This window comes from Rhipicephalus sanguineus, chromosome 1 (assembly GCF_013339695.2).
Source record: "Rhipicephalus sanguineus isolate Rsan-2018 chromosome 1, BIME_Rsan_1.4, whole genome shotgun sequence".
Classification (NCBI taxonomy): domain Eukaryota; kingdom Metazoa; phylum Arthropoda; class Arachnida; order Ixodida; family Ixodidae; genus Rhipicephalus; species Rhipicephalus sanguineus.
In genome coordinates this window covers 241,058,865-241,086,779 of record NC_051176.1, presented here as the reverse complement: position 1 = coordinate 241,086,779, position 27,915 = coordinate 241,058,865, and the positions used below count along the sequence as shown (strand labels likewise).

At 47.6% G+C, this 27,915-nt stretch overlaps 1 protein-coding gene across 1 annotated transcript in view; it reads left to right on the top strand.

The window, feature by feature from the left end:
* The window catches only part of LOC119375403 (protein LSM14 homolog A-B), a 34,269-nt gene extending 6,741 nt beyond the window's left edge, over positions 1 to 27,528 (top strand). The window contains exons 3-7 of the mRNA XM_037645585.2: positions 3,275 to 3,446; positions 10,283 to 10,690; positions 20,514 to 20,649; positions 24,433 to 24,622; positions 26,890 to 27,528. Coding sequence (XP_037501513.1) covers positions 3,275 to 3,446; positions 10,283 to 10,690; positions 20,514 to 20,649; positions 24,433 to 24,622; positions 26,890 to 26,961 — 978 coding nt within the window. The 3' untranslated portion in view covers positions 26,962 to 27,528. The remainder of the gene's footprint in view (positions 1 to 3,274; positions 3,447 to 10,282; positions 10,691 to 20,513; positions 20,650 to 24,432; positions 24,623 to 26,889) is intronic.
* Positions 27,529 to 27,915: the final 387 nt, after the last annotated feature.

Here is a 27,915-nt window from a genome sequence, read left to right as displayed (position 1 = left end):
GGTGGTATTTGCCTCATTGTTCACGCATGGAGGCAGGTGGAGGCCACCGTTATTCGACGGTGTTTTGAGCACGCCGGTTTTGTGAAAGAAGAGGCAACCTCCGCTGAGTTTGCTGTCACCGCTGTCACTTGCCCGTTTTATGAAGAAGGGGAGACTCTCTGCGCTCGATATGAGGCTTCGCACGGGGACGAGGAGTGCACTCCAATCGGATTCTCAGAGTACGCAAATGTCGAGTGCACAGTGCAGACGTGTTACGCCGACATCGACAGTGAGATAGCTGCGAGATCGACCGATTCGGCCTCTAATGTTGACAGCGATGACGAGCTGTCATCGCGTCCGTTGATCTTATCTTTCTTCCTTCCTTTTTTTTCCTTTATTACGCCGGCCCCCCTCGGTTTGCTTCCCCCCTCCCTTCCGCCCGCGGTAGCGCACAGTTTTGTTAGTTTTTCTATGTGTGCGCGGCGCGGTCCCTCTCTTTTTGTATTGTTTTTGAAGTAAGTATCCGCACGCCGCAGCAGTATTCACGAACGGTTCGAGTGTAGAGACATCGCGGCTCACAAGCACACAGCGTAGGGAGCCTACACGACCGGTCGTGTAGGCTACCTAACAGCAAAACTGCCCACGCCATCCCACGGTCACACAAATACGAAGCTTTGCGGAGCCGGCGGCATCTTCTGTGATTATTGAGGAAAGGAAAAAGGCACCTAATTTCTGTCTGCCTTCAGGCGACACGGCGCAGTGCCTTGTAGGGGTGGGGGTAAGGAGGGAATGAAAGAATAGTAGGAAAAAATAGAGAGAGAAGTGATAGAGCCATCCATCCAACGAAGAGAAAAGAGGACAGGAAAGATGTGGGAGACGATCACGGGAGTTCAGGGACAGGACCACGAAACACAGCCAGAGGCACGATGCACAACATCGGCGAAGGCCCCGACGATGAGCGGCGCACGGCATAGCGGGCGAGGCGACAGTCACGGGGCGCCGATCAGCGAGAGGTACGAGGAGTAATCCAGGACATCGCGGCCGGCACGTCCGTCTTGCTTGAAATCTAGCGAGCGAATCATCTAAATGTCTAATGCGGCGGTGCGGGAGCGCGCGGGGATATGATGATGATGGTGAAACTGTGGCTTTCCCTTTTGCATCGGGTGGTCGCAAGCCTTGCAGCTTGCAGAAGATAACGCCATCTACCACCGAAGCGGCGGAATTTCCGAGGCCGGGTAGGACAGCCAATCAAAACGATGCAAGACGGTGACGCGAGTTTTAGCATTGTTGTCATCGTAGCATCATAGCCCTACTTTTTTTTTTCGCCTCAGAAGTCATGCCATGCTGCCCACTGCCCATTCTCACCTCGTTGTAAGTTCTTTCTAAGCCTGTGTTGCGTTTTGTCGTGGACGATGGGCCGAAATGTGAGCTACACGGCTGGTTTCAAGCTACAGGCTGTGGAGTACGCACTTGAACACGGGAATCGTGCTGCCGGTAGGCATTTCGGAATTGATGAAGTACGTGTGCGCTACTGGCGGAAGCAGCATGACAAGCTCCGCGCTACGAATAGGGAGCGACGTTCCTTCAGGAGACCAAAGACCGGGAAGTTTCCTGCTGTGGAAGAGGAGGTCTTAAAATATGTCCGGGACCTACGAAACGACGGCTGTGTCGTTTCGCACGAAATGATCCAGACGCAAGCGCGAGCCACAGCCAGGAAGCATGGCATCGCTCCCACGGCGTTTAAAGCGAGCAATGGGTGGACGACGCGCTTTATGCGGCGCAACGGACTGTGCTTGAGGAGGCGAACATCACTTTGCCAGCGGCTTCCTCCTTGCTACGAAAATAAGGTAGTGGATTTTCACAAGTTCGTTATACGCCTGCGGCGGGACCGAGAATTCGTTCTCTCACAAATCGGAAACGCCGACCAAACACCCATCAATTTCGACATGCCGATGAGTCGGACTGTCAATGACAGGGGAGCACGTAGCGTGCTCGTTAAAACGACAGGCGCCGAAAAGCAGCGCTTCACGGTCATGCTGGCTGTCACGGCAGACGGCCGGAAGTTGCCACTGTACGTTATTTTCAAGCGAAAAACCGTGCCGAAGGCCAACTTCCCAGCCGGAATACACGTGCGGGCTCAGGAGAAAGGGTGGATGTCGGCCGATCTGATGGTCGACTGGGTGCAGACTGTCTGGGGACGACGCCCTGGCGCCCTGCTTCTCCCGTCTCTCCTTGTTCTCGATAGTTTTCGCGGCCACCTGGGAGAGAACGCTCGTCGGAAACTCAAGGAGCTGCGCACCGAGATCGCAGTCATTCCGGGTGGACTCACTTCGGTGCTTCAGCCCCTTGATGTTTGCATCAATAAACCTTTCAAAGACGGTGTGCGCCGCTTGTACACGGCCTGACGCCGACTGGCAAGATTAAGAGGCCGTCCGTCGAGCTGGTGTGCTCCTGGATCTTGGACTCATGGCGCTCGCTGCCAGGTGATCTGATAACAAAGAGTTTTAAGAAGACGGGAATCGCAAATGCGCTGGACGGCAGCGAAGACGACCACTTGTGGGACCAAGACATTGAAGTGGCCAGTGACCTGCACGACGGTACCAGCGATTCTGACGAAGATTGAAGCAATTGAAGTGCAATAAAAATGCGTGTTTTCAAATAGTGTACGCGCATGTTCATTGTAAAAGGTTAGCTACCCACCTTTTTTTTTTGCATTATCGTATTTTCGGCTCATCCCAAAAAAGTTTTAGAAAATTTACCTCTCATAATAAACGCACCCTCCAACTTTGCTCTGGTTTTTCGGAAAAAAAAGTGCGTTCATTACGCGAGTAAATACGGTATATATATATGTAATATAATGTTTCAGGTAATGCTCAAGTGGTGCCTGGTGCCAACCATTCTCAAGCAGTGCATTAACTGCAGTGGGGAGCAGGCACAAGCACTGTGGTAACCAACGAAGTCGTGATGTATATGGTTATTTTCGTTGAAGCCGTTGATGTCGAGAGTTGCTCAGTTTCATTTTGCGCCATACATTTCATATTTATGGTGTTCTAGGCTGTACTGGCCAGTGCTATTTTGTAGATTTTGGTGTGTGTGTGTGTGTCCACAGAAATCGAAGCTGGTACTCCTTTAAACTACTGTTCTAGCATTTTGTAAATTTTTGCCTCCGTGCTTGTTGCGTATGCTTTAATGCTTGTATCGCAACCATGTTGTTGCTCTTCCCAATTCTCTCTTGCAGTTTGAGTGGTTTTTGTTAATCCTGTGGATCATTAACACATTGCTACTCTATATGCAGCATTCAGCTACTCCAGTTGGCACTGGAGCTGCTTTTTCTGCACCGGCATATAACCAGCCACCAGCTTCGTATGGCCCAGTGGGGACTTTACCCTCATATTCTATGGCTCCTCAATATACTTCACAGCCTTCACAGCAGCCACCACCAAGTCTAGGTGGATCCCAACAATCGGGTGAGGCCATTTGTCATTTTGAAGCATTAGAAACTACTGTGGGAATCGAGCGCGCCCTTCCAACAGGACGTTTAGGAGCTGCGCCGCAGTTGCGTGCAGCGGCGATTGCTCCGACGCAGGCGCGGCCGTAACAGGGTCGCGCGCCTGTTCTCCGGCATGCACGTCAGACCGAAAAGGGCCAGTAAACGGCATGGAGGAGGTTAGGGTTGTTTCCGCTCCGACGGGCGCATGAGGCCTCACTGGCCTCACACGATAGGCAAGCGGATCGACCGCGGAGCACGGTGGCCCACGTCTGTCGAAAGTACCGCCAACGTGCATCTGAGGCATGCAAGCGTCGGGAAACGCGGCGACGTTGTCGGCCAAGCGAGCTGGCTCGCGCACGACATTGTCAACCCTTTGCGCTCGCGACCACGGCGGGTCAGGAAGCGCGTTCCCGCCAACACCTGAGTGCCCCCGGTAGGAAGGATCGGGTGCGGCGATTTGAGCTGTCAACCGTGCTGCTGACGGGGAAAGGCCAGCGAGCGGATACTGCGCCGGGGACGGGCCCGTAAGCGCGTGAGCCTCGAACAGCTGATACAGCCCGTTACTGGCTTGGCTAGGACTGTGGTCCTCGTTCAAGCGGCTCACATCACTGTAGGGGGGCCCGAAAAAGGGATCTCTCCCGGTGAACGAAAGCAGAGGGTCGCCAAGAGGGCCGTAACCCGTGCTGTCGCAGCCGTCCGCCTCGAACGAGATCAAGTCCGTCGCCACAGGATCGAACAGGAACGAGCGCCTCGAGGGGGTCTGCTCTGAAGCCATGCCGAAACCAAGTTGGGCGCCAGTTATGTGGAGATAGGTTTGCACGAGGCTTACCTACGAGCGCGACCGTGCAGGGACGCGACGTTCTCCACTGCCGCTGCGTGCGACGACGCTGCGGCCGGGTTCGTCGTTTTCTCCGACACGGCGCAGAAACCACGCACGAGGCAGGGTAACAGCAACAACGGGTTTATTAACCCAAGATGCAGCACAGTACGACAGTCACAGGCTTGCAGGCCGTAAGGGGAACTCCGCAAGACCGATCGAGTACGCTTGCCAGCGGCGCTAAGACTACCACACAAAGGGCAGCGGTCGAGCACCCGAACGAGAAGCCGCCTGCTAGAGCAGCGCGTCAACCTCTCGTGCTAGCCTGAGAGCATCTGACGCGGGCAAGCCCGCGCCAGACAGAAGCGAGCTCAAGGGGGAAGGGGGTTGTCACTGGCGGCCAATGAGGAACGGCGTTGCACAGTGACGTAAGCTAGCTTGGCGGCGTGAGCATGTGAGCATGTCGAGGCATGCCCGGACGCGTGCCCGCGCGCCGGGAGGCTGACGCATGGCTTGCACCAGACAAAGAGGCCTGGCGCTGCCGCCACGGTCGCCATACCGCCGATTAACGGCGGTTCCCGGCGCTCGAGCCGCGCGGGGCCAACACGCGCGCTAGCTGGGGAACGAGGCGCCAAAGGGAAGGGCGCGCTCGATTCCCACACTACTGAATAGATGCATTTCTACTGCATGGCACTCTGCACCCTAACAGTGAAACCACTGTGTTAGGGTGCCTGTTGGCACCCTAAGACAGTGGTTTCACTGCAGCATTAAGCGGCTATGCCGCTTAATCTGCAATGCCAGAGTTTAAAATGTGCCATTACCTGTACACCATTGCTTATTTTTTTACTCTTTCCCTACTACTGTTGAAATCCTGCTCCTATTTGAATTTACCTAGCCTTTGCTGTGAACCGAAACAGCAATATTCGCACAAGCCTAGATTCCAATTCAAGTGAGTTGGGTCATAAGAATCCTCATTTTTCTTAAATCTAGTAGTTCTAATGTATACCAAATCTATTTGCATCAAACCTCAAATTTACTGTTCACCCATCCCGAGATTTATCAACATATGGCACTGCATGTGCTCAAAAGAAGCTTTCGGTAGATTGGGCCTGAGAAAGTGCACCAGGCAATGGCCTTTGTTTTTTTAACATAAGCATTCAAGTAAGATTGTTTGTAATTTACCACCACTCCCATTTTTCAATTGTTTCCTCTTTGAATCCCAGCTTTTTCTTGCATGGGACTGTTAAAAAAATTCGCATGGCTCTACTGCATAGAGATTGATCTAATGACTTTGAGACTGATGCATAATGTTTCATGAAACTGTCTATTAGTTCTGTATTTATGAGAGTCTAACGAAGTATTTCACATATGTTCCTTTGTAAAGGCAGAGAGAAATCTTGGGACATAGTAAGAACCTGAAATTTGTTTTGATGGTCCCTCGATAGTTCTCCTGAAGGGCTACAAAGCCTTTCTTTAATTCCCCTCCAGAAAACTTCTAATACATTTTTGAACTTTGTGTTGCCAGTAAAGACCCCATTCATTGAAAATTTACACAATTTTTGAAGAAAAAAGATTGTTACCAACAGCTGGGAAACGGATTTAAGTACACGGCACTCAAATCTGATCGTGGTTCTCGAGATGGTCTTCCTCAGCACCACTTCCACCAAAAAACTAAATTCGAGAAAACGGGCAGCCAGTAGTAGCGACACATTCCTCCTCTTCCTTAAGGAGCGCATGCTTAGTCCACTGGCAGTTTGAGGTCCGAGGCGCAGGAAACTCTACTGCCCCTGCAAGCCCCTAATCGTGAGACTTGCTTCAGCTTTGCCATCACCGCTACCACTGAGGGCAGCAAAAACAAATGCAGGAGTTCACGATCAAAACAAAACTAAGATGGCGACTGTCTATTGAATGGTGCAGGAAGGGTGCCCGCACCAATTAAGGATTGATTTGGCACTTGTTTGGTCAGTGCCGCTGCTCGTTACGTACTTGATTTGCAGTGCTTTTACGATGAATTAGATGCTGATAATCGCAGAAGTTTAAACAGGTGCAGCCCAAATTGGCCTGGTGTGCGACCGATGGCGGCGCTGCGAACGGCGCCTGTATGACGTCAGAGCGGGGATTCGCGCGCTTTCGTCTGCTACGTATGCCCAGCGCAGTGTTGAAACCACAGTTGTGGTAAATATCAACAGAAAAGCTGTTCGCTTCGTTATCTTGCGTATGGTGGCTACTGACGCTGTTCGAACAAGCGTGGGTCTGCTTTTAACGTTCATTTAGAACTAAGCTCTTTGTTTCTTAGAACTGCGGCCGCTTGTCTCCACGGCGAGTGCTACGCAATGGTGAAGTACTGCTCTGTGCCTCAGCGTACTTCGTCCGCTTGTGGAAAAAGTGTTAGCTTTCACAACTATCCTAAGGAGCCAAAGCTGAAGAAGTGGATAGTCAAGCTAAGAATGGGAAAGCGCCCCACGCCTTCGACAGTGTGCAGCAAGCACTTCGAGGGCAGTGACTTCTGCTACTAACCGTACGCACCGCTCTTAGGTAAGCTTGTGACCACATTTAAGCACCTCGCCAATACTTGAGCCGTTTATTACACGCAGGCTATAAGCATAGGCGACTTACACCAGGTGCGGTGCCGTCCCATAACCTGCTGCGAAGGCCCCTAGACAAGGAGCTGACGACGCGGCCTCCGAATCGCCTCGCAGGAAAGCACTTGCGAGCTCAGCTGAGCGGCGCAGGATATGAGATTACGGCTGCATTTGGATGGTGTACATACGTATTTTTACTTATGAAGGCAAGCGCGCACCTAGCAGACTGATTATCATAAATTCATAAGTGAAACCTGTTGCCGCTGTTTAGTGCACATTCTGTAAAAGTTATCACCTGAGGCAGTGCAGACACTTTTTTAAAATCGGAGCTCTTAAAGCTTTTCTTTAGGCTGCATGGTGTGATACTTGACCCAGCTTGCCCTTGCAACGTTAATCTCTCTGGCCCTGTGCATGGTATAATCAGCGATTAACTATTTCTTATATTCTAATACCCATGCGACGGCCCTGTGCGGTGTTAATATGAACTACGACTTACCGTATTTACTCGATTCTACCGCGCCCTCGATTGTAACGCGTACCCGTTTCCGGCGACCAAAAAAAAAAAAGAAAGTAATACATCGATTGTAACGCGCACCCATTTTTTCGTGAGAGAAAAGAACGAAAAAGTCCGTAGGAGTCAAACTTTGCACATTCAGAAGAACAAGTATTTGGGTTTTAAAGAACTAAAGTTTCAAAAAAGTAAAACACAAAGTCAAAAAGTGGGCCTTGCCGCTAAAACTGTCACCACTACGGCGGCGATACGAGTCGCGTAATGGATCATCCCTCGTCGCTGTCGGACAACTCCTTGTCGCTGTCAACGCTCTTCGATTTCGGGAAACCGGCCCTGCCTTGGTCCACTGAAACCTTTTCGTGAAGCTTTGCCGTAAAAAATCTTCTGCTTCTATTTGCGTCAGTCTCGCACGCACGTTGCGGGAACTCCAAACGACCGCGATGCGGCCCGATTTCCGCCCGTCTCAGCACACGTAATAACTATTCTTTTAAATGCTGCAACGTGGTGCACTCGTTGAGTATTTGGAGTCTGCATTTCCATGCCGTCGATGCGAACGCAGAACGAGATGACAATCTCCTCAGCACACGTACGAACTGAAACAATGGGGTGCGTTAAGTTAGCGCGCTCCGAACTCCAAAGGAACACGCTCGAATGCACTCGAGTGCGACGCCGTCGGAGCTTGACTTAACGGCGATTTTCGCCGATTGCCTTCGGGGCCACGAAAGCGTTACATGGCGAATGTTACGTTGCTTTCGCGGTAGGAACGAGTGGAGAAGAACGCACTTCGTCGGAGGAGAGAGTCGGAAGCACGTCATTTTCCGGAAGCGGTAGCAGGCGTGAGCTTTCGTGCAGTCTCGGGGTTGGAGCGCGTAGAGCGCGCTCCGTAATCGCGCACCGGAAGTCTCTTTTTAACCGTTAAGTTTACAAGAGCGCACTCCGCTGGCTAGAGCGCACTCGAGCTTCTTAACTTAACGCGCCCAATAATGGTAGAAATGGCCAAGGCGCGTAGGAGGCGGCCATTTTGAAATGCCGATGGCAATACGATAAGTTTCTCTTCTTTTTTTTTTTTTTTTTTTCGGTACTCGATTCTAACGCGCATGCGATTTTTGGACTCGTTTTACCGGAAAAAAGGTGCGCGTTAGATTCGAGTAAATACGGTAATATCGTTCTCACTGAACCAACATTGCGGGACACTGTGATCATGGGCATCGGCAGGGGGTTGTGCAACAAGGCGGCATTTGCGCACTCGTTTGCAGGACGAGAGCTGCGATTGTGATGCGATCTCAGTTGACAGCCTCGACCGCGCATTCAACAACGTGGCCTGCGCCGTACACCGCCTCGCCCTCAATGAGGCACCGCGACCTTTCATAAGCTTTATCTACATACTTGTAGATGCTGGAGAACGGCACGTTTACTGAAATATCCAAACACCCACACTAATTAGTACGTACAGCGGTAGCAAGATAACGAGCGAGAACACTCTCACATAGTTTCACTTACCAGCAATGCGGCCGGTGGCATCGGCGTATCCGGGTTATTTCTTGGCCCTGTCAATTGGGCCGCAACTAAAACAAGTTACACTCGAAAAGATTCGTTGCAGGCATTAGTTGACAGTCGTGAGGCTGTTCATTCGACAGTTTCCGCCTGAAGCAGACGATCCGCATACAGAGGCAGCGGCTGCTGCAGCGCGGTTGAGAGCGGAGTCCCAGCTCTGACGTCACACGCGAGAGGGTGCTACTCCAATGCCAATACTGTTTTTAAAAATTCAGTTTTTCGAGGTTTTTCGGCCATGCCCCCCCCTCCCCCTCTCTTTACTACGGCATTGTGTAGCTGAGCTTGTTGATGATTTGACTTCCAGCCACAGCGGTTGCACTGCAGGGAGGACAGAGAACCCAAAACAGTTTTCTTTTTTTTCTAGGCATGTGCGAATATTCGAGCACTTCGAATATTCGAACTAATACTGCAGTATTCGAATTTAAATTATTAAAAATTTCGTCGAAATCGACGAATATGTGTATATTAGTCCACTTGTAAACACCCTGTAAAGTGGTTTCACTGCAGTGTAGGGGTTGCTGTGCTGTGAATACACCTATCAAGGGGAAATCCACACCCCCGCCACGGTGGTCTAGTGGTTATGGCACTCGACTGCTGACCCGAAGGTCGCGGGATCGAATCCCGGCTGCGGCGGCTGCATTTTCGATGGAGGCTAAAATGTTGGAGGCCCATGTACTTAAATTTAGGTGCACGTGAAAGAACCCCAGGTGGTCGAAATTTCCGGAGCCCTCCACTACGGCGTCTCTCATAATCATATCTTGGTTTTGGGACGTTAAACCCCAGATATTATTAAAGGGGAAATCCACACTACCGCGAAGCCCCACTATAAGGTTAAAAAAAAAAGATCGATGTGAGGGTAATTTGTTCATTTAAGAGCTTGTTATATGCTGCTACTATTCAGAGTTGCTTCCACTTCCCTTGAACCAAAAAGAATGACATTTGCACATGCCTTGTTACAATTTAAGAAAAGAAATTGTGCAGGTTGCTTGGGTCGTGACAAATATGCTTATTTTTCTTTACAATATGTAATATATCCTATTCGAATTCGATTCGAAACTATTCAACCAAAATCGCTATTTGCTTATAATTCGCTTCAAACCTAAAATTTACTATTCGCATAAGCCTACTTTTGTCCTTTAGCTGCACATTTAAAAATAACCCAGGTTGAAATTAATGTGCAGCCTTCCACTACGATCTCCCCCATGACACTTCAGAGCTGCAACATTACCCTCTTTCAGTTTTCTTGCCTTGTCTATTCAATACTGCAGGTTTTCAGGTTACCACATATTAGTGAAAGTGCTCATATATAGTACGCTCTTGTTAAATATTGTGCTCCCATTTTCATTTAGGTTCTCAGTCTGGCAGTACAACTCCTGCACAGCGGAAGAGCCCCACTATGGATGCTGGAGTTCAAGTTTCTGGTCCTCCTGCTGAAAAACGGCAATCTCCTCGTGGGGCTTCTCAGCGAAGCCACGGGCAGCAGGGTTCTGCAGGGCCAAGCAGGCAGCATGGGCAGCAGATGCAGCACCAGCAAGCCTTGCCACCACAGTCTCGTCAAGGGGGCACTCAGCAGCAGCGAGGCCGTAGGGGAGGAGTTGCTGGTGGTTCATCTGGAGTAGCCGGTGCACGTCCCCGCCAGGGAGCATTCCGCACTACAAAGCCAAAGGAGCCATTGAAGTTTGACCGTGAATACGACTTTGAACAAGCCAATGCTGAATTTCAGGAGCTTGAAAACAAGCTGGCACAGACGAAGATCAGTGAGTCTGCCTGCTTTTGTGTGCATTTGCAAGGCAAACTAGTGAAGGGGCTTAGTCCAGGCATGGGGCAATCCTGTTGATTGCAACTGTTCCAGGTCCTCATTTTGCAGACCACCTATTGAACGAGGCTTTAAACTGGAACTGGAAGTTAACTGGGCAATCAAAAGCACTCCGCATTCAGGAAGCGCACTCATCGCTATTGGAAATCTTGGTGTGGTACTTCTAGTCTTTTTAAGAAAAATCTCTGTACACGTTAAGAGCTTCAGTTCAGCAGAAGAAACTTGGTCATCCTGCATGAAATAATTGCTGCAGTCGACAGTACAATCGACGTCCGATTTCCCGGACCCTCAAGGGACCGCGAAAACGTCCGGAAAATCGGGCAGTCCGCAAAAACGAATGCACGTGAAAACTCACCTTTTTGGTAGGTATTTGTTGCTGACGGAGAGGGTCACGGCCGGAGTACAAGATTCCCATTGTAATTCAGCCAATGCATCGTTTAGGTGGCTCTGAAAAGAGCAGTTTATATTAAAAAAAGACGTGGCCGGAGCTACCTCATAGGTCAGCACTTGGGCGCAAAGAAGTCTCTTATTTTCTTCTGCACGGCGCTCCGCTTGCCCGCGATCATGTCTGCCTCAATTTCAGTCATGTTGCCGCTGTACACTGATGAGTGTCATCAGTGCTCGCGTCAACTCCGAGCTCGTTGGCTGTGTAGGAGCTGGCTCTTCGTTCTCGGTGTCGGAGTCGTCGGAATCTTCCGTAACTTGACGAATGATTTCGTCACGGTCAACTCCGCACATAGCTAGAAGTCTATGTCAGCGTCGGCGAAGCCCTCAAAGGTTATCCCGGCTGGAATCGACACGCCGGCAGCGCGCAGATCGTTGAAGGCAACATCCGCGGATGGCAGTTTGTCACACACTGTCCACTTAGGGCGAGACGGCAGTGTCGGCGTCGAGTGTGAAGCCCGCGTGGTGAAAACAGTTCCGCAGTCTCTTGCGTAACCGCCTTCCACGATTCCGCTAGCATGCTGACGGCAGACCTGAGTAATAGCTCGACGCTCGACGAAATGCGCAGCACGAAACAGCTAGGAACTCGGTGGATGCTGAAGGTCTGGAAACGTGATCACTGAAGATAGCGTGCAGCAGCAAACGATCAACCGCAGACACGACAGCAGAGCTGGGAGAGCTGACAAAACACGTGAACGAACACAGTGAGGTTTGGCTTGGGTAAGCTACGGCTGGCAACGGATTGACACGTGCGGTTTCGAGGTTACGGCAGGCACGGTGCGGCGGTGCTGCTGGCCACACCTTCGATGCGAGTATGGTGGGTTCGAGCATATGAAAGCAGTCAAAATGGCGGCGTCGGTGGTGACTTTGGGTCGGCGGTTAACAGTAAAAAGTCCGGGAAATCGGATGGCGAAGGCTATAAGCGTCCGGAATTTCGGACTTTTTAATACATTGACTCTATGGGGAACTTGACGGTGCCACTGATGAGTCCGGGAAATCGGGCATGTCCGGAATTTCTGGCGTCCGGGAGATCGGACGTCGACTTATGCTTGAATCTTGGCAATTATGATTTTGAAGGGTTCTTGCCACAATTTATATTTCCACCAAAAGGCTCTTGCATTTAGTCACGTAAAAACCTCACAGCTGTTTTCACACACGGTTTTTTTTTCTTTGCCAAGTCTTTCCAGTTTTTTTGCTATTTCTTGCCTTTTTGACCTGGCAACCCACTGTTAGGGAAAAAGTCACCCTTTCCACTTCATCCATCCGCATATATGCTGGGTATGAGGCTATTCACCACGCACTCCCTTGTTCCCTCTCGTATTGCTCATGATAGTTTTCTCCCTCATAGAGGAGCATGTACTAACAATGCCGGTGAAGTTTGGGGGGGAAACTAAACATGACATATTGACTCCTCTCCATTCTAGAGCCTTGTCCACGTAGCCTCATAGTGAACAAGGCTCTGGAGGAGGGATTTTTCACCTTGGTTGGCGCTCGTCCTTTTTGTCAAGACTGACGAAACCTCTTCATGTGCTGTTCTTGGCAATTTTAGCTTTGGTCTAGTTTTTGTCACGTGCGATGAATTTGTTCAGGCACACGTGCCTGCGTCCTCGTGGATGCAGTTGTCCTCGATAAATGTTCCATGTGGCGATGCCAAAAGCCTTCTCATGGTGCACACTCATTAGACAGAATTCTGGAACATGTATGCACGCTGAAATGGCTGCCATTTAAAGGGACAGACAACTGCCCAGAACATGAAATGAGATGACTCCACGGATGGAAAGATTGTCCGTCGCATTGACTCAAACCAACCCTGTTTTTTTCGTGACAGATGAATTAATTTTTTTTCTTCATTGAAAGTCTCAAAAAATGACCTGTGGCGCCTCTGGCGGCAAAAACATGAACGATCCGATGAACCCGGCCACGTGACCGTTGATTGCTCTACGCGGTAGACGATTTCTTTGTTAATATTGAAATATTGTTCGTTTCTTTATATAAAAGGTATTACTGCATAAAAATGTACATATAGGCCTGTGCTAGATGTATGCATTAAAGTGGCGCTGCCTTCGCGTGACGAGACTCCATGCTCGTCAGCGCGTCTTAAGCAACTTTACAGCATGCTCATGCAACCGTGCACGAAGTTTCCAGGTCGCTAAGATTTTGGAGCGACATAGTTTTGCTACCTACACTTCGTCTCAGAAATGACGCGCGCTGCTACTCGGCGCGGCCCCGCATATGTGTAGTGACGTTTTCGATGACGTGGCTTGGCTCGTGCATCGAGAGTGTAACGACGCCGGTACAAGCCACTCATGACAGAGGCGCAGGCAACCTTGGACGCATGCGCACACAACGCGGTACAGATAAAGGGAAGGTGTATAATGCCACATCATTTCATTGTAATAACTTGTTATTTTGAAAAATAGTTAAGCTCTAAATAAAAGGTGGTTAAGCATAGTTACCGAAAATCCTGCGAAAGCAGAACGACAGCTTGCACAAGGGCTAGCGGCATCGCTATCAATTCTCAGTGTTGCTGGAGCAAGCCTTCATGCGTGTTTGGGGCCTTTCAGATCCAAAAATACTGCTTATAAAATAACTACGTGCCTTTAGGATAAACCACTGCAGCTACAAACGCTACTAAGGGTGAGCTTTCTGGCATGCCGTAAAAAAATGGATCGAGAAAAATCAGTTGTCGGTCCCTTTAAGTGTGGCTGTTGCACTTCCTTTCCTATGTTAGACTGACGGTGCAAAGCCTTAAACATTGAAATTTGTTTGCCAGTGGGTGGTTATTCTTCAAATTGCTGAAGGCTCTCCTGCTTTTGCAATGCCTCCAGTCAAGAGAATTTCCTTTAGCATTGTGCAACAGCCTGGTGACTGTCAAATGTTTTAAATTTGAAATGCAAATGTAATGTTTACTTTACTTGAAGGGTATGAGATTCGAAAAGTGGATATTTGAGTCTTCTCCAATATTGGCATATGCAACGATTTGAGCAAGTAACAAACAAGTTTCAAATGCTAAGAATCGTGTTTACAAAGTTTTAACCCTTTCCCTCCCATTGACGAGTATAGTCATGAGATTTTGTACCATACTCATTGACAAATATTAGTCCCACATGGAACCAATGACTCCTATACTCTTGATGGTTATTGACCCTAGATGGCCGCACTTGTCCATGCGTGTTGTATGTCTCTGCTTTGATTGTACTATTGCCATGCGGTGCAGCCATCTTTGAGTTCTTTTTTACAGTCTGAAGTAAAGGAACCCCATTGAATAGAAACAATTTGTATAGTTTTCTGAACAAAACAGCACCATTAAGTGGAAACAAATTCCGGTATGTTTACCACAGTTATTTTTCTTCGTGGTAGGGAAAGGGTTACCCTACTACAGTTGAAATGGCCCTTGGAGATCCTAATGTATTGCTCTCATGATGGCTCGTTCCATGCCTACTGGTCATGCGCAAAATCTGGATCGCGGTATCGCTGGTATAATTAGCTGCAAAAGACTTTTTTTTTTTAGTAAGTGTATAGACCAGCCAATAAAAGATTGCAAAGAGTCGTGGCCAACCACGAAGACAAAGGCTCTGTAAAGGCATAGCCATACTGAACTTGCCAGTATGACAGTGTGTGGGGTAGAGCACTGTTGAAAGTTGCTGCACACTTTCAATACGCAACTGCTCACTGTCTCCTTCTGCGGAGCTGCAAAGAATAAGTGCATTGATACTTGCCACACCTGTGCATGATCATAAGAGGAGTGGTCACACATTCCCTCGGTGAACCCACTTGTATGGTACAGCAAATGCTGTGGCATTGCAGTTTCGTAGGCTGCATGCTACTAGCCTGGGATTGTGGGCTTCTCTATGCAGAAGCAGGTACCATGCTTTAATGTAATAGCACTGGTTTTCGCTCTGTGGAGGCTTTCATTGCTCTGCTACTATGTAGACTGCTCTGTTCCCTTCTGTGGTGTCGATGACCCCTGTTGTTAAAACTGAAAGCTTGTGCAATAATCATTCCTGCCAAGTCCCCCATGTTTTCCTGGAGACTCCCAGATTTTGACCATTTTTTACGGTCTATGGTTGACAGGAAAATCTATTTCTGCATGTTATCTGGCGATATTGACAAATCCAACTCGATCCATTCCAGGCTTTTTGGGAACTCATCGCACATAGCATAATGTCATAGTATGGAAACCCTACCTGCGTTGATGCTTACGAGGCTGTTTGGTGCCCCAGCAGCCATAGTCTTAACTCAGCGAGCGAATGCAGTGTTACAGCTTTTTATCGCAACACTATTCATTCTCGGCGGAAGCCCTGTCAGCCACTTTGTGACCACATCAGTGCTGCGAAGGGCTGGCATCAGTGTTGTTTTAAGCAAAGAGTACGAGCGCAAAACTTGCCTTGAAGTATTTTAAACCGGTACACATGCGGATTAAGTTTTTCTGTAGTTGGGAAGGGCAAGCATCGCTCACGCTGTACTGTTTGTGGTTGCAACTTTGGCATTTCGTATGGAAGAAAGTCTGATATACAGTCGAATCCGTTTATAACAAACTCGAAAGTGCCGCGAAAACTGGTCGTTATGTCAGTACTTCGTTGTAAATGGGCTCACCCTCAAAAACGGGCATTTAGCGGCCAAGCAGTTTTTATTTCTTCTTTTTTTTTTTTCTTTCCCGGCTCATTTTTATTGAAAAAGTGCTAACACCACCTCCGGTGAGAAGTTAGGCCTTTTCGCCTTGTGAAGAGGTGCCTGCCGCGTGCACGAGTGAATTTAGCAGTGAACAGTTTCACTGAATCGCGGTACCGCCACGTGGAGCCGATCATCCCTGGCTGGTCGTGGTGATGGCGTAAGCAGAGTAGGCTCAAGCCATCATTGCCGGGCCGCTTGCTGTATTACGCAAATTTCTGCACTCTGTTCTCGCTTTGCTTGGGACCATGCACAGGTGCGGCGAGTAGCCTGTTCGTTCACCGTGGCGAAAACAAGCATTTTGCAAGCAATGCGTACTCTCTCTGCGATGCTCTGACGGCCCTGCGTGACAGGCGCGGCGCGCTTGGGTTGTCGCCTAATAAAACACGCAGCCGCAGTATACGCTCACTGTAAATGCATCAACGTTTCTTGGTGCCCGTGCCGCTCAACTTCTATGAAGCGACACGCACTTTATCTCTCACGGCGCAGCGGCGGCGAACGGCAGCATCGCACGCTTGTGATGCTCGTACTACCGTCAATCCGAACAGTGTATGAGACACGTGAAGCCAAGCCGATAGCGCCAGATGACTGAGATAAGGTTGTCTGCGATAAGTCGTAATGGCACATTCATCACCGGTCGCCACATCACCTTCGCTCCCTTCTGATGCTTATCCGTGAAGGAATCGCCGAAATCGCGTGGGAGTAGTAATAAATGATCAGCCGGTCTCTGCCGTTACTGAAAAGACGAAAGACGTTTTGCGGCACATTGTGGCGTCGACACAGTGAACTTCTAAGCGCAGAAAAGTTATCGCGGTCATCGCTTATCGCATTTTATGGTTTCTTGCGTTCCAAGGCATAGGTTCATTGTAGGCGATCGTAGCTGCAGAGAACGGCGCCAGGAAAGGTTGCCGTGCGAAAACTGACCGCAAGGCGTCATGTTGCCTCTTATTTCCTTTTTTTTTAATTAGTCGCTGCCATTCTGCCACTGAAGAAATGCCAGGAAAGTGAGAGACTTCGCTCACAGCATCCAAAATCGGCGTGCGGTGCTCACCGATCTAGGGTGTCTTCGTCACAAGTAAACTGGAGTGGGGCACACGCGAGCGTGCACCTCTCATGCTTTAGAAGGCCTGCTCTAACTTTTTTTCTCTTCATATGTGCCATACTTTTACAGTGATTGGGTCTGAAGTGTTAGTAAGTATGAGGCTTTGAAGAATGTTCGCTTTATGTGGACCCAATTTGAATGGGTAGCATAGGAAAATCGTAAGTGCAATATGGTCGTTTTAACTGATAGGTCGTTAAATCTGGGATAAGGGGGTTTGACTGTAGTCCCCCACTTTCGGTTGTGCAATCATGCCAGCCACCTTCAAAGCCAAGAAAAGCATCAGTAACAGTCATTTCTTCAGTATGGGCCATTCTTTTTTTTTTTTTTTTTCCTGTATATTTGTAATGATAGTGTTATCAGAAGTCTCTTCACCTGTTGCAGAGCAGTGCAGTTCTATTAATTCTAGTACATGCATATTTAATGTCCAAAGGCAGATTTTTTTTTCTTTATTCGTATGAAAAGTTTGAATTGGAATGTTGTATACCTCTAGTTACAGGCACCCACACTCGTTAAAACCAATGACGGTGAGACACTTTATCATACAAGCAACATGCCGCATGTTACGTAGTGAACTACACTGATAAAGTCTGGCCTTAGAGGCTACTGTCTATAGTAGTCCACTGCCAAATGCCAAGAGTCATAGCTCGTGTTGCCAATTTTGTCCATCTTTGCTCCAACATTTTTACAGTATCTCCTTATCTTCTTGATCTGAACTTTGTTAGTGCTTTCAAACTGGTCCAGTATCTCGTTGAAGGGACAGAGACAATGTTCTATTTAACAGGAGTTCTATTTACTGAGACAAGTGCTGCTTTGTGCTGGTTACCACGAAATAAGGAAGCTTGTTAAAATCTCGGTATAACAAACTTCAGGGGACCGCGGAAAAATGCTCGTTATTCTAAAAGGTCGTTACAGTGAAAACCCATAAATTTACCATAACAATAGAATTTCGGTAACTCAAATGTCCTACCTTTTGCAACGGTACGTCCTTGAACTAGTTTCTCACAACAATGTACACGTGAACGTCAGACAAGGCACATTTATTTGAAATAGTCCGCGATCGTTTTTTGTCGGGCGCAGCACACTCTGCGTCACGATCGATTCTAAACCGTCCTTGTTTTTATGCGCAGCTTCGGTCGCTGTTCCGCTTTTTTTTTTTTTTTTTTTTTTTATGAATATGCGGAGTTTCCTCAAGTAGTTCAGCGCATCTGTGGCCGACACGGGCTCGTCGCGATTTTCGGGTGCTGCCGTGACATCGTCGTCCATGTCATCGCTGCAATCCTTTAAGGCCCAACTGCATGCACGCGAGTTTTGAGCGACGGCCGACAGGATTTGTGGTCACGGAGGCTGCGGAGGGCCATCCATCATCGTCGCTTGTTTCTGGAAAGCCGGAAAACATCGCTTGTCGCCCGGAAGAGAGCATGACGATATCCGGCAACATGGCAGCATCTCTGACCCTCGCTTCGGTTGAAATTTGCTCGTGGTGGTTCCAATCGGCGTGTACTTAACGAATTCAAGTTATAGACTACCTTCTTTACAACCTCATCTCGCGCGGAGAGCGAGGCAGCGGCCGTATTTTGTCGTTAATTTTGATCGACGGTTCGTTTTGATGTTTTGGTGGTAGCTTGCTGCATTGGTAGTAGCTTGCTGCAATGTCAACATCTTCGTCGTGTGAGGTAGCCCTTCTCCCTGCGAAGCAACGATGTGAGGCGCTGCAGCTTTTCTTAAACGTTCTATGACAGCAAGAGGAAACGTTGTCGAGATGCGCCTCGTGGACTAACCCCAACATAACGCAGTTTGCAAAGTGCGACGTAGCGTAGGCAGCGTACGCTACCGGGTGCCCCATGGGATCGCAGCAGATACTACTGTCGCGGTTAAACATAAGATTGCGAAAAAAAAAAGTCACTAAATGCTTTTATGGCATCCTTATCTCAAAAAAATACAATAAATTTGGCATGTTGTCATTCATCTACTCTGTAATTCTTTTTCGTAATTTTGCCTGCGTGCACGCAATTGTTTTCAATCTTTGTTGAGAACGTGTGGGTGCTCCCGTCGCGCCAGCGCGACGTAGCCAGTTTGTCGCAGTCACCTTCGCTCAAGTCGCGTGCAATGCATGCGGTTGGCCCTTTACAAAACCTGATGCGTTGTCGCCTCTGCAACGGAGGGGGGAAAAAAAAATTTCCTCCCGCACCATGTCAGGTTTTAGCGGGAGGGCGTCCGCTCTTCGCGCTGCGCCGTCTGCTACCTTACAGCTCCGACTGCCATGACCGATACACTGAAATCTAAGAATCCTCGCATTTCAGGATATAAGTTCGTAGTACTGAGATGTTGTACATTGAAACTATAAGCTTTCGGCACGGGATTTCTTAAAAGTTTGTTAATTTGAAATGTTCGTTAATGTGGTGTTCGTTGTAACGAGGTTTTACTGTACTGCACAGTGGCATGCTGACGTCTCAAATTTCCACTGGGCAGTTCGGTAGGGTAAAGTCGGATCGGACTACATATTGTTGCTTGTTTTTTGTTCAACTACATTAAGTCTATAGTCGGATACAACTTGAGAAGTCCGGAGAGGCCCCGCCCTAATGACCGAAGCGCAGCAGCCGATCACCTCCGCGACTAAAAAAATAGTCCCGCTTGTGCACTCCACTATGTTCTCCTAAGGCGGTGTCGCCAGCAGTCTGGCTCACGACTTCAGTCTGGAGTTGCGCGCCCATTTGTGTAGGCTTGTGTGCATCTGCCTTTGCGGACGAAATGCCACAGATTTCTGAAGTTGTATCTCACTATAGTTTCATAATACGTGTCTGAGGAGCAGCAGTAGTTTTCTGGGCACCTTCAATATTTGTGCAGCTAGGCCTCCTGCACTTCACTGTAACAGTCCTTCGGTCATAGATAGGTTATCATTGCCGGGCATATGTAGGCTACCTCTTGTCTTGCTCTTTGCTTTACAGCAGTTCAGAGTCCACAAGAGCATGTCAGAATAAACCAACCTCCGTAAGCTCTATATCTACTGGACGTGTCGTGAATGCAGCATGAAGGTTGGCAGCTCTAGCATTTAAGCATCCTTGCCTCAGCATTTGGACACTGCATAATGTATGCGAAAATTCAATTTTTAACTTTGAGGTAGTTTATATTCCTGTTTTAGATGTTCAGAATAAGCATTCACAAATAGGCATGGTACAGCATGATCCTACGATGCATACCACGGGGTCCTGCAGTTATACGTTGCTTCCATTTGAATCCAGTGATTTAACCCTTTGCGGTCTGGAACTTTACCAGTCCCGTCGTTAGGGCCAAAAAATGTTCGCCAGTATTGAGCACCGCGAAGGAAAACTAAACTCGTCGGGTTTCCATTTTTGCAGTTGGTTTTGTTCCCAAGTCTTTCAGCGATATTAGGCAGCATGTGGTGCCAGACAGTGGACCACTTCGTTAATTGAAAGCCTGCTAGAGCTGCAACATGAGCTTCTTGTGCAATTGTTGCAGCTCCCTTCATAAATTAAGCACTTAATTGCAGAAATTTTCCAAGCAACTAAAGTAGAAAATCCAATTTCAGGCGATGAGAAGAAAGACGACTCGGGCACTGAAACTCAAGTGGGCGACAACCATGAAGATGACGATGTGGTGTATTACGACAAGAACAAATCCTTCTTCGATAACATCAGTTGCGAGGCCATTGAACGAAGCAAAGGGTAAGTGATGCTACTTTAGGACCATGTATTACATTATTGAGATCTCATCCGTGGTTTAGATCTGTGCAAGGAGTCAGAGCTGAATGTTAAACACTTTTTGGGTCACTTATTTCACTTGTCAGTGATCAATCCAACTCATTAACTTCAAATAGTTCACTGATAGAAGTTTACTAATGAATTGCCTTGGAGTGTGTGATAAAATCCTTAGACATTTCCTTGGCGTTTCAAGGGGAACAGATGTGTTGGCAATACTCCCCTAGATCTTCATATCCGGCCCCGCCACGGTGGTCTAGTGGTTATGGCGCTAGACTGCTGACCCGAAGGTAGCGGGATCGAATCCCGGCCGCGGCGGCTGCATTTTCGATGAAAGCGAAATCTTTGAGGCCAGTGTACTTGGATTTACGTGCACTTAAAGAACCCCAGGTGGTCAATTTCCGGAGCCCTCCACTACGGCGTCCCTCGTAATCATATGGTGGTTTTGGGACGTTAAACCCCAGGAGCGGCCGTGAATATGGAGAAAACTAAGATTTGGTTAATCGGGAACAAAACACTCTAGATCTGCTGGTATTAGTTGGAACAGTGCACCGCTCGGGCACCTTGTGCCTTAGCATCGAATACGGAACACCGGGCCACACTGCTTATCAGCACTCACTCTTGTCAAGCACGCCTCGCAAGCATGGATAGGGTGATTAGGACTTTGTGTTAGTCTGTGCACAGGTATGCAATGTTTTCCTTGTCTCAAAGGTTATTTAAGTGTGTCAGGTACTAAACTGCTCGTGAGATAAAGATCAAGCTGTGCTCTATTTTCGGAAAAGTGTGCAATTCCATTCCATTCTGCGCAAAAGGCACTTAATTCCATTCATTCCTCCAAGCATTGCCCCATTCTATTCCGGGGTCGCCAAAATGTGGAATGATTTCGGAGTCATTCCAATTCCGGAGTGTCAACTCCGCAACACTACTGAAGGTTATCGTGCATTTCAATTTGCTATAACTGGCTTTGATTGTATTGAGGTTTAAAAGAGGTAAAGGCACTCCTCTTGGCTTGGAAAACGTAGGCAAATTTTCATGCTCATGAAGGAACCAGATGTACGAGAAAAAACATTGGGCTAATTTTAAAGTTAAAATAAAGTTTGCACACAGAAGGTTCATTGTCCTTCCAGCAGCCACTGCCACTAAAATGAGCCTTTATCATAAACTTTCACATTTGCAGCGTCAGTGTGAAATCAATCGTTGCTTGATTGAAGCTATCTCGCTAGCTCCTATTGTTGTAGGTTCTGCTCACTCGGTCGCCCACTGTCCTCATGCTGGCCTCCCCGTTCAAAGGAACTCGCCATGACTTGTACGTTGCTGAAAGAGCACTTTCGGGGCTTTCCAAAATCTCAAACATTGACACTGTACTGGTGAAGGGAATGTTCAGTGCTGTTTGGTCGGTGATATATATACAGGGTTTTTCTTCTTAGACAATACATATTTTGAATAAAAATTCCGACAGTCGGGTTCCTGTCCTTTTCGCACATCAGCTGTTTCGAGGCAAAAATACTTTCCCGCAGCTAAGATGACGTTGGTGTGACTAATTAATAAACTCTTTAACCCTTCGAGGGATAATGGGACGAATCTGTCCCACTTTTTCTTCTTCAGTAAAAGCTTCCTCCGCCACTGCGTGTCGCCATCAGCGTTATGATTTTCTGTTGCCATGGGTGAAAAACGTTTAGGAAACCAAGAACAAATATTTCATAAGTTTACGATATGTGGCATCGGTGATAACAGCTGTTCCATTGCGTGCAAGATAACTAAAGTTCTAGATTTTTGGTATGTTTCTCCTTTAAGTAGTTCTAGCATAAAACTATAGATTTTATTTCAAAATTGGAACTGTATATCTGCCAATAATCGCGTCGAAGCCTGACTTCATAACTGGCACGCACAAATGTTCTTCAAGTTCGATGGGCTTTTTTTACGTCAAAAGACAACGCTTCATAATCGAAGGCCCTGAAATCCATTTTTGTCCTTTTTTACCACTACAGTACTAGTGGCAATGAGACCAAAACCTGTGGCTAAGACGTTCCTGAAACGGAGGCCTGAAAGAAAGGAAGATCGATGCTCTAGAGAGTCGGGAAGCGAAAGAGGACACGAATATGCAAAGCCTAAGAGAAAAACTAGTTCCTCGGACCTGGGTGGAGTTAGGAAGTCATTTACAGGATTCAGTGCATTTGGCGACACCATATTGATGTTGCTTGCCTTGATTTTATGTATAGGTGGAAATTCAGGCATAACTGAGGTGCTCGTCCTTATCTACACAGGCAGAGGAGATGGAAAAGAGTTAAATCGGTTCGTGTATGTGAAGATGTCTGACAGAGCCGCTGGCACAGCACAACAGGTGCAGGCACGCACATTGTGTACGACAGCTGGAAATTAGTTGCGCCAGTGGTTTTTCTTTTTTTTTTTTTTCTTTTTGTAGTTTCTGAAGTGCCCCTCTGTACCACTTGCTTCAAGCGTTTTCGTGCAAGAAATTTGGCGAAAAGATTACAGCTTGATGCGCTCATGAAACAATGGGACACGTGTTGTCCCACTTTTTTTAAAGACGCGTCATGGGTCGATGGGACACATACATCCGACTTTTTCTCTTAAACTAATGGTCGTATTTTGCTCAAAATTGCTTCATACCATTTCTAAGCACGTTATTTACATATTCCGTGGGCATGTTTTCTGTTGTCATGGGAAAAATAAATGGGCTCATAGAGGGTTAATTAACTTTTTAATTACTGACTTGAGTGCCGTTTATGTTAGAAAGTTGTAGTGCCGGATAATTTATGCATACGCATTTTGAAGGGCAGAATTAAAACTGGTCGCGCACAAAGCGCGACTGAACTCTGGAACGACACGCCACAGGGAAGTGACAATTTGAATAAAGGCACTCCAAAGCCGAATCTAGTTGGAAAAATCTGCAATCATTCTGCATTACACAAGTAGACAGCTTAATGTTTGGGTGATGGGTGGTGCTTATCAGTTTCTTAAACTACAGAGGTGCAAAAAAAACTATTTTGCCTGTCTGCAAGAAGCACCACAGTAGGTGCCCCTGAGTTTTATGCTTCTCGGACAAAGAAAAGATCGATATTGCAGTTTTCTAGTGCACAGTTCGAAATAAACTGATAAGCACCTAAGGTAAGGCGATGTGCGGGCACAAGTGAGATGACTTGCAGCTTTTCATGAAAACATATGCTGCTGCGTACCCCTTCAAGTTTCATCGCTCCCTTGTGACGGGCTGTTCCGGTCGGTCGTAGCAGAACTGTCTCGCTTCGTGTGCACCTTGCGCGATCAGTTTCGATTTTGGCCTTGAAATTCGATAACTAACGTCTCTAACTACATGCAACTTTTCGGATTTCTAAAAAATAAGTATGCCTTAAATTGGCACACTGAATCTTTGTAATATAAACACCTGCTGTCAAGCCAATAATTAGTTAATTAACGAGTTTTTGTTAGTCACAGCAGTGTCATTTTAACTGTGGCAAAGTATTTCCGCCTCAACATAGAGGTCATCTCTGAAAACGGGTGCCTCATTGTCACAGGGCTTTCCGACAACCGAGAAAGAGCACAAGTCTTCTTTGATCACTGACCCAACAGCAGCAGCAAATTGTGTGTGTGTGTGTGTGTGTGTGTGTGTGTGTGTGTGTGTGTGTGTGTCGCACACATCAGAGTGCTGGTGTGAAGTTATACACAATGCGGTTTCTCTTGGTAAGTTGACCATTGTATGATAATTCGTTCATTTTAACTGTTCCTTGACTGCAGGGTTCAGAGGATAGATTGGCGGCAGGAACGCAAGCTGAACCATGAGACATTTGGCATCTCTGCGAACAACTGGATGAGGCGCAATGCGTGGAGGGGTCGAGGAGGAGGTTTCTGGCGTGGGGGGCAGCGAGGTGGCCAACGTGGCCGGGGTGGAGGAAATCGAGGAGGAGCCAGGCCACGCAATGGAGCTGTAAGTACAATGTCCACTGTGATTATCCATTCAAGCCAACCCACGTGAAGTGGCTTCTCAGCAAAAAAAAGGGCCAAAACTTTGCTTTTTGCCACCAATACAACTTGGTTTGGATATTGCCAGCCACCTGCCAGAAGCAGCAATTGCAGGGAGGACAGGCCACAGCAACCGTAATTGGCCAAAATACAGCTAGTACAAATGCTGATAGTTTTAGCCAACCTCTTCTAGTAAAAGCACCGTACAACATCTACACGCTGCCCGCAGCACATATTCAAGGCGTAATGCACTGCAAAAATAATCCACGCATATCCACAAAGTGAATGATGAAGAGCGGGGCGAAGCTCAGATTGTTCTGTAACTGTGAATCTCCCGTGAAATTGCACACTCTTCATGAGTCCTAATTCATATGTAGTGTTGAGTTCTGAATTCAGTTTTCCTTTCATTATCACTGCTCTATGATCCGATCGAAGAACCATTGGCTCTACATTTCACGGATCTAACCTGAAGTTAGCAAAGACAAGGTCTATGCACATCACCCCGATTGTTGTTGGCTGTTTAGTCATACGAAATGCATCGTAGAGCGTATCGAGACGTCTTATACTGCACAAGCCAGTCGTTGTCGGTGATGTCCACGTTAAATCAGACTAGCACGGTTGCTCTTGTACTTCGTTTCATAATCTCTCATTGCTAGATCGATGTACTTTTCTGAGCTCCCTCGGGGGAGATTCGGAACCAGGTACAGTAAAAGCTCGTTAATTCGGATTTCTAGGGACCGGAAAAAATGTCCGAATTAACCGAATGTCCGAATTATCGAATGGTCAAAATAAACACAATAAATGCACGAGTTTTTCCAACATACCTTTACTTAACAAAGTAATCGCGGATGCTTGTCTGTTTTCGAGCAGAAATTCGCGCGGACACAATTTTTCTGAGCCCTTCAAGGTGCTCAGCAGCTCGCATGATGTCTGCAGTACCGCAAAAAGTTTCACCCGTCATCCACGCTTTTCGGTTGGCACGGTAATCCACGGGAAGATTGTTGATGTTCTTAAAGCAGCGTGGCTTTTGAACCTTTCCGATAACGAGAAGCGGCAAGCGCTCTGTTCCCGTCACGTTGGGGGATAAAAGTACGGTTACTCGTTCCTTGCTTCTTGCCGCCGATTGAAAGATCCTCTTTCATCACTCTTCATCACTTCTTGTCGGGAGAGCCCGTTATTCAAAGCAAGGTGAAGTCCTTGGCCTCGTACTTGGGCCGCTTCGCCGGCGTTGCCATCGGCGGAGAGTGCGGTCGCCCGAGAAGGCAGCACAAAAGCACCAGCAACGATCAAGCTAAAGGAGCCGTACAGAAACGTTCCTCGATAAATCGGCGATCAACGATGCAGCACACCAACGGGAACAAAGCAACAAAACCCACACGCGAAAAAAAGGCGTTCAACCAGTCTCAATCCAAGCCAAGTCAATAATTGATGTCCATGGCGATGCTGCGTTTGAGCTTCACTTTTGTTCCGAATTGTTCTTTTTTCGTTTTCGAGCCTCGCCAGCGGCCCGAAAGTCGCCGAATTATCCGATTCGCGGTCAAATCTGTCCGAAATAACGAGCGCCCAGTCTCATAGAGTGATGCGTATATTTACAGGGACCAGATGACGTGTCCGAATTAACAGATTTTCCGAATTAACGAGAGTCGAATTAACGAGCTTTTACTGTATATTGTCACGACTACTCTTCCATTGGATAGTTTTATTGCAGTGTTCTCCGTTGTGAGAGGGCATGTATCGCAGCGCTCTCATGTTTTTTTGTTGTTTTTTTTCAGTCTTTTCACTTATTTTTTAATCGGTTTTGATTTTTGTTCGGTTTTCGGTGCACCCTCTCTTTTTTTTCTTTTTCAGATGTGTTTCGATGCACACTCTCATGTATCGTGTTTGTGTTTTTGTTTTTTCGGTTTCGTGTACAGTCATGGACAAGGCTAGGTCTTAAGGAGCTTTGCCCCTAAAACGTTTACATGTCCCCTGGAGCAGTGGCCAAAGCTTCGTCATGCACCCAGCCACTGTAGGAGATACCAGCGTTATCCGAAGTTGGTGCATGCAATGGCAGCCCCTGTGGTACTAGCATGGACTGGGTAAATAACTGGGCTATAGCTTCAAAGAAAGTGACTGCACGTACCAGTCACCAACAGCTCTGGCTATGCACTTCCTATAGCTTATGTAGTGTAAGGTTAACTGTTGCATTGATGCTTCTAGTACCTTATGTGCTCTGTTAATGCTTGCTTTCAGGTGCCACGGGATGGTTGGTCGTCAGTTCCTCGGGCAGATGCAAGCAGCAGTGCGGACCCGACGTGGCCATAGCCTGCATTGTTCTCCCGTTGCTTTGCACTGAGACCACTGTACATACCCAGCCACGGGGGCTGGAAGCAGAGCATCACTCGAGACATGGGATATAGGGGCACTTTTGGCAAAGGCATCTATCTGTCCATTGAAAGGAGCAAGAGATAGCTTCCTACCTTTTAGTGCACTATCGGATGTGTGCAGGGTACCTGAAGTTTTTTTTAGTAGTAAGAGTACCATCTGCATTACTGCGTGCACTTTTTTTTTTTTTTGCAACAAAATTTATGCTGAGACCTGAAGTCTTTCAGCCTTAAATTGCCTTTCTGTTTATATGTGCAGCCTAACATAGCCCATGCATTACTTTGTAATATTAAACATTCTCCTGTGTCTCTGCAAGCCACGCACAGCAGAATCCTATTTATTTTGTACTGTTCAAGGGACTCTGTCAAGGAACAAGCTGCCTTGACTACTTTCTTTATGGCCATATCGTGCAAGTTTTTCATGTAGCCCCCCCTCTTGCCTACTACCCCTTCATTAAAATCTGAGGGGGCGATATGGTCCAGAAAAATAAAACGTTCAATTCGTATACTTCCGTTTGCTGTTCTCTTCCAGTGCCACATTTTGCAAGCTTTCTGGGATGGTTGCATAAAAAAAAACCTAGCAGGTTTCTCAATGTCCAGCTATTGCAGCCAGTCTGCATGCGACAATTACAGTGCATGCCTGCATGACTGAGAACATGGCAGCAGAGCGGTTCCTAAGGCGTTGCTGCCGAATTTAGCATTTATGTAAATTTGGCTGGATCCACGCCTTGTATGCTTGGCTAAAGGAAGAGCTCCTGGTGAAGCCAGTGATGGAAGTGCTGCTCCAAACTGCTCCAAAAGTGAAATGCTGCTCCAAACTGTAATTTTTGTTAGTAACTGCTCCAGACCTGCTCCGAAGTGGCATTGGGAAACTGAAAACAATGAACTTTAATCA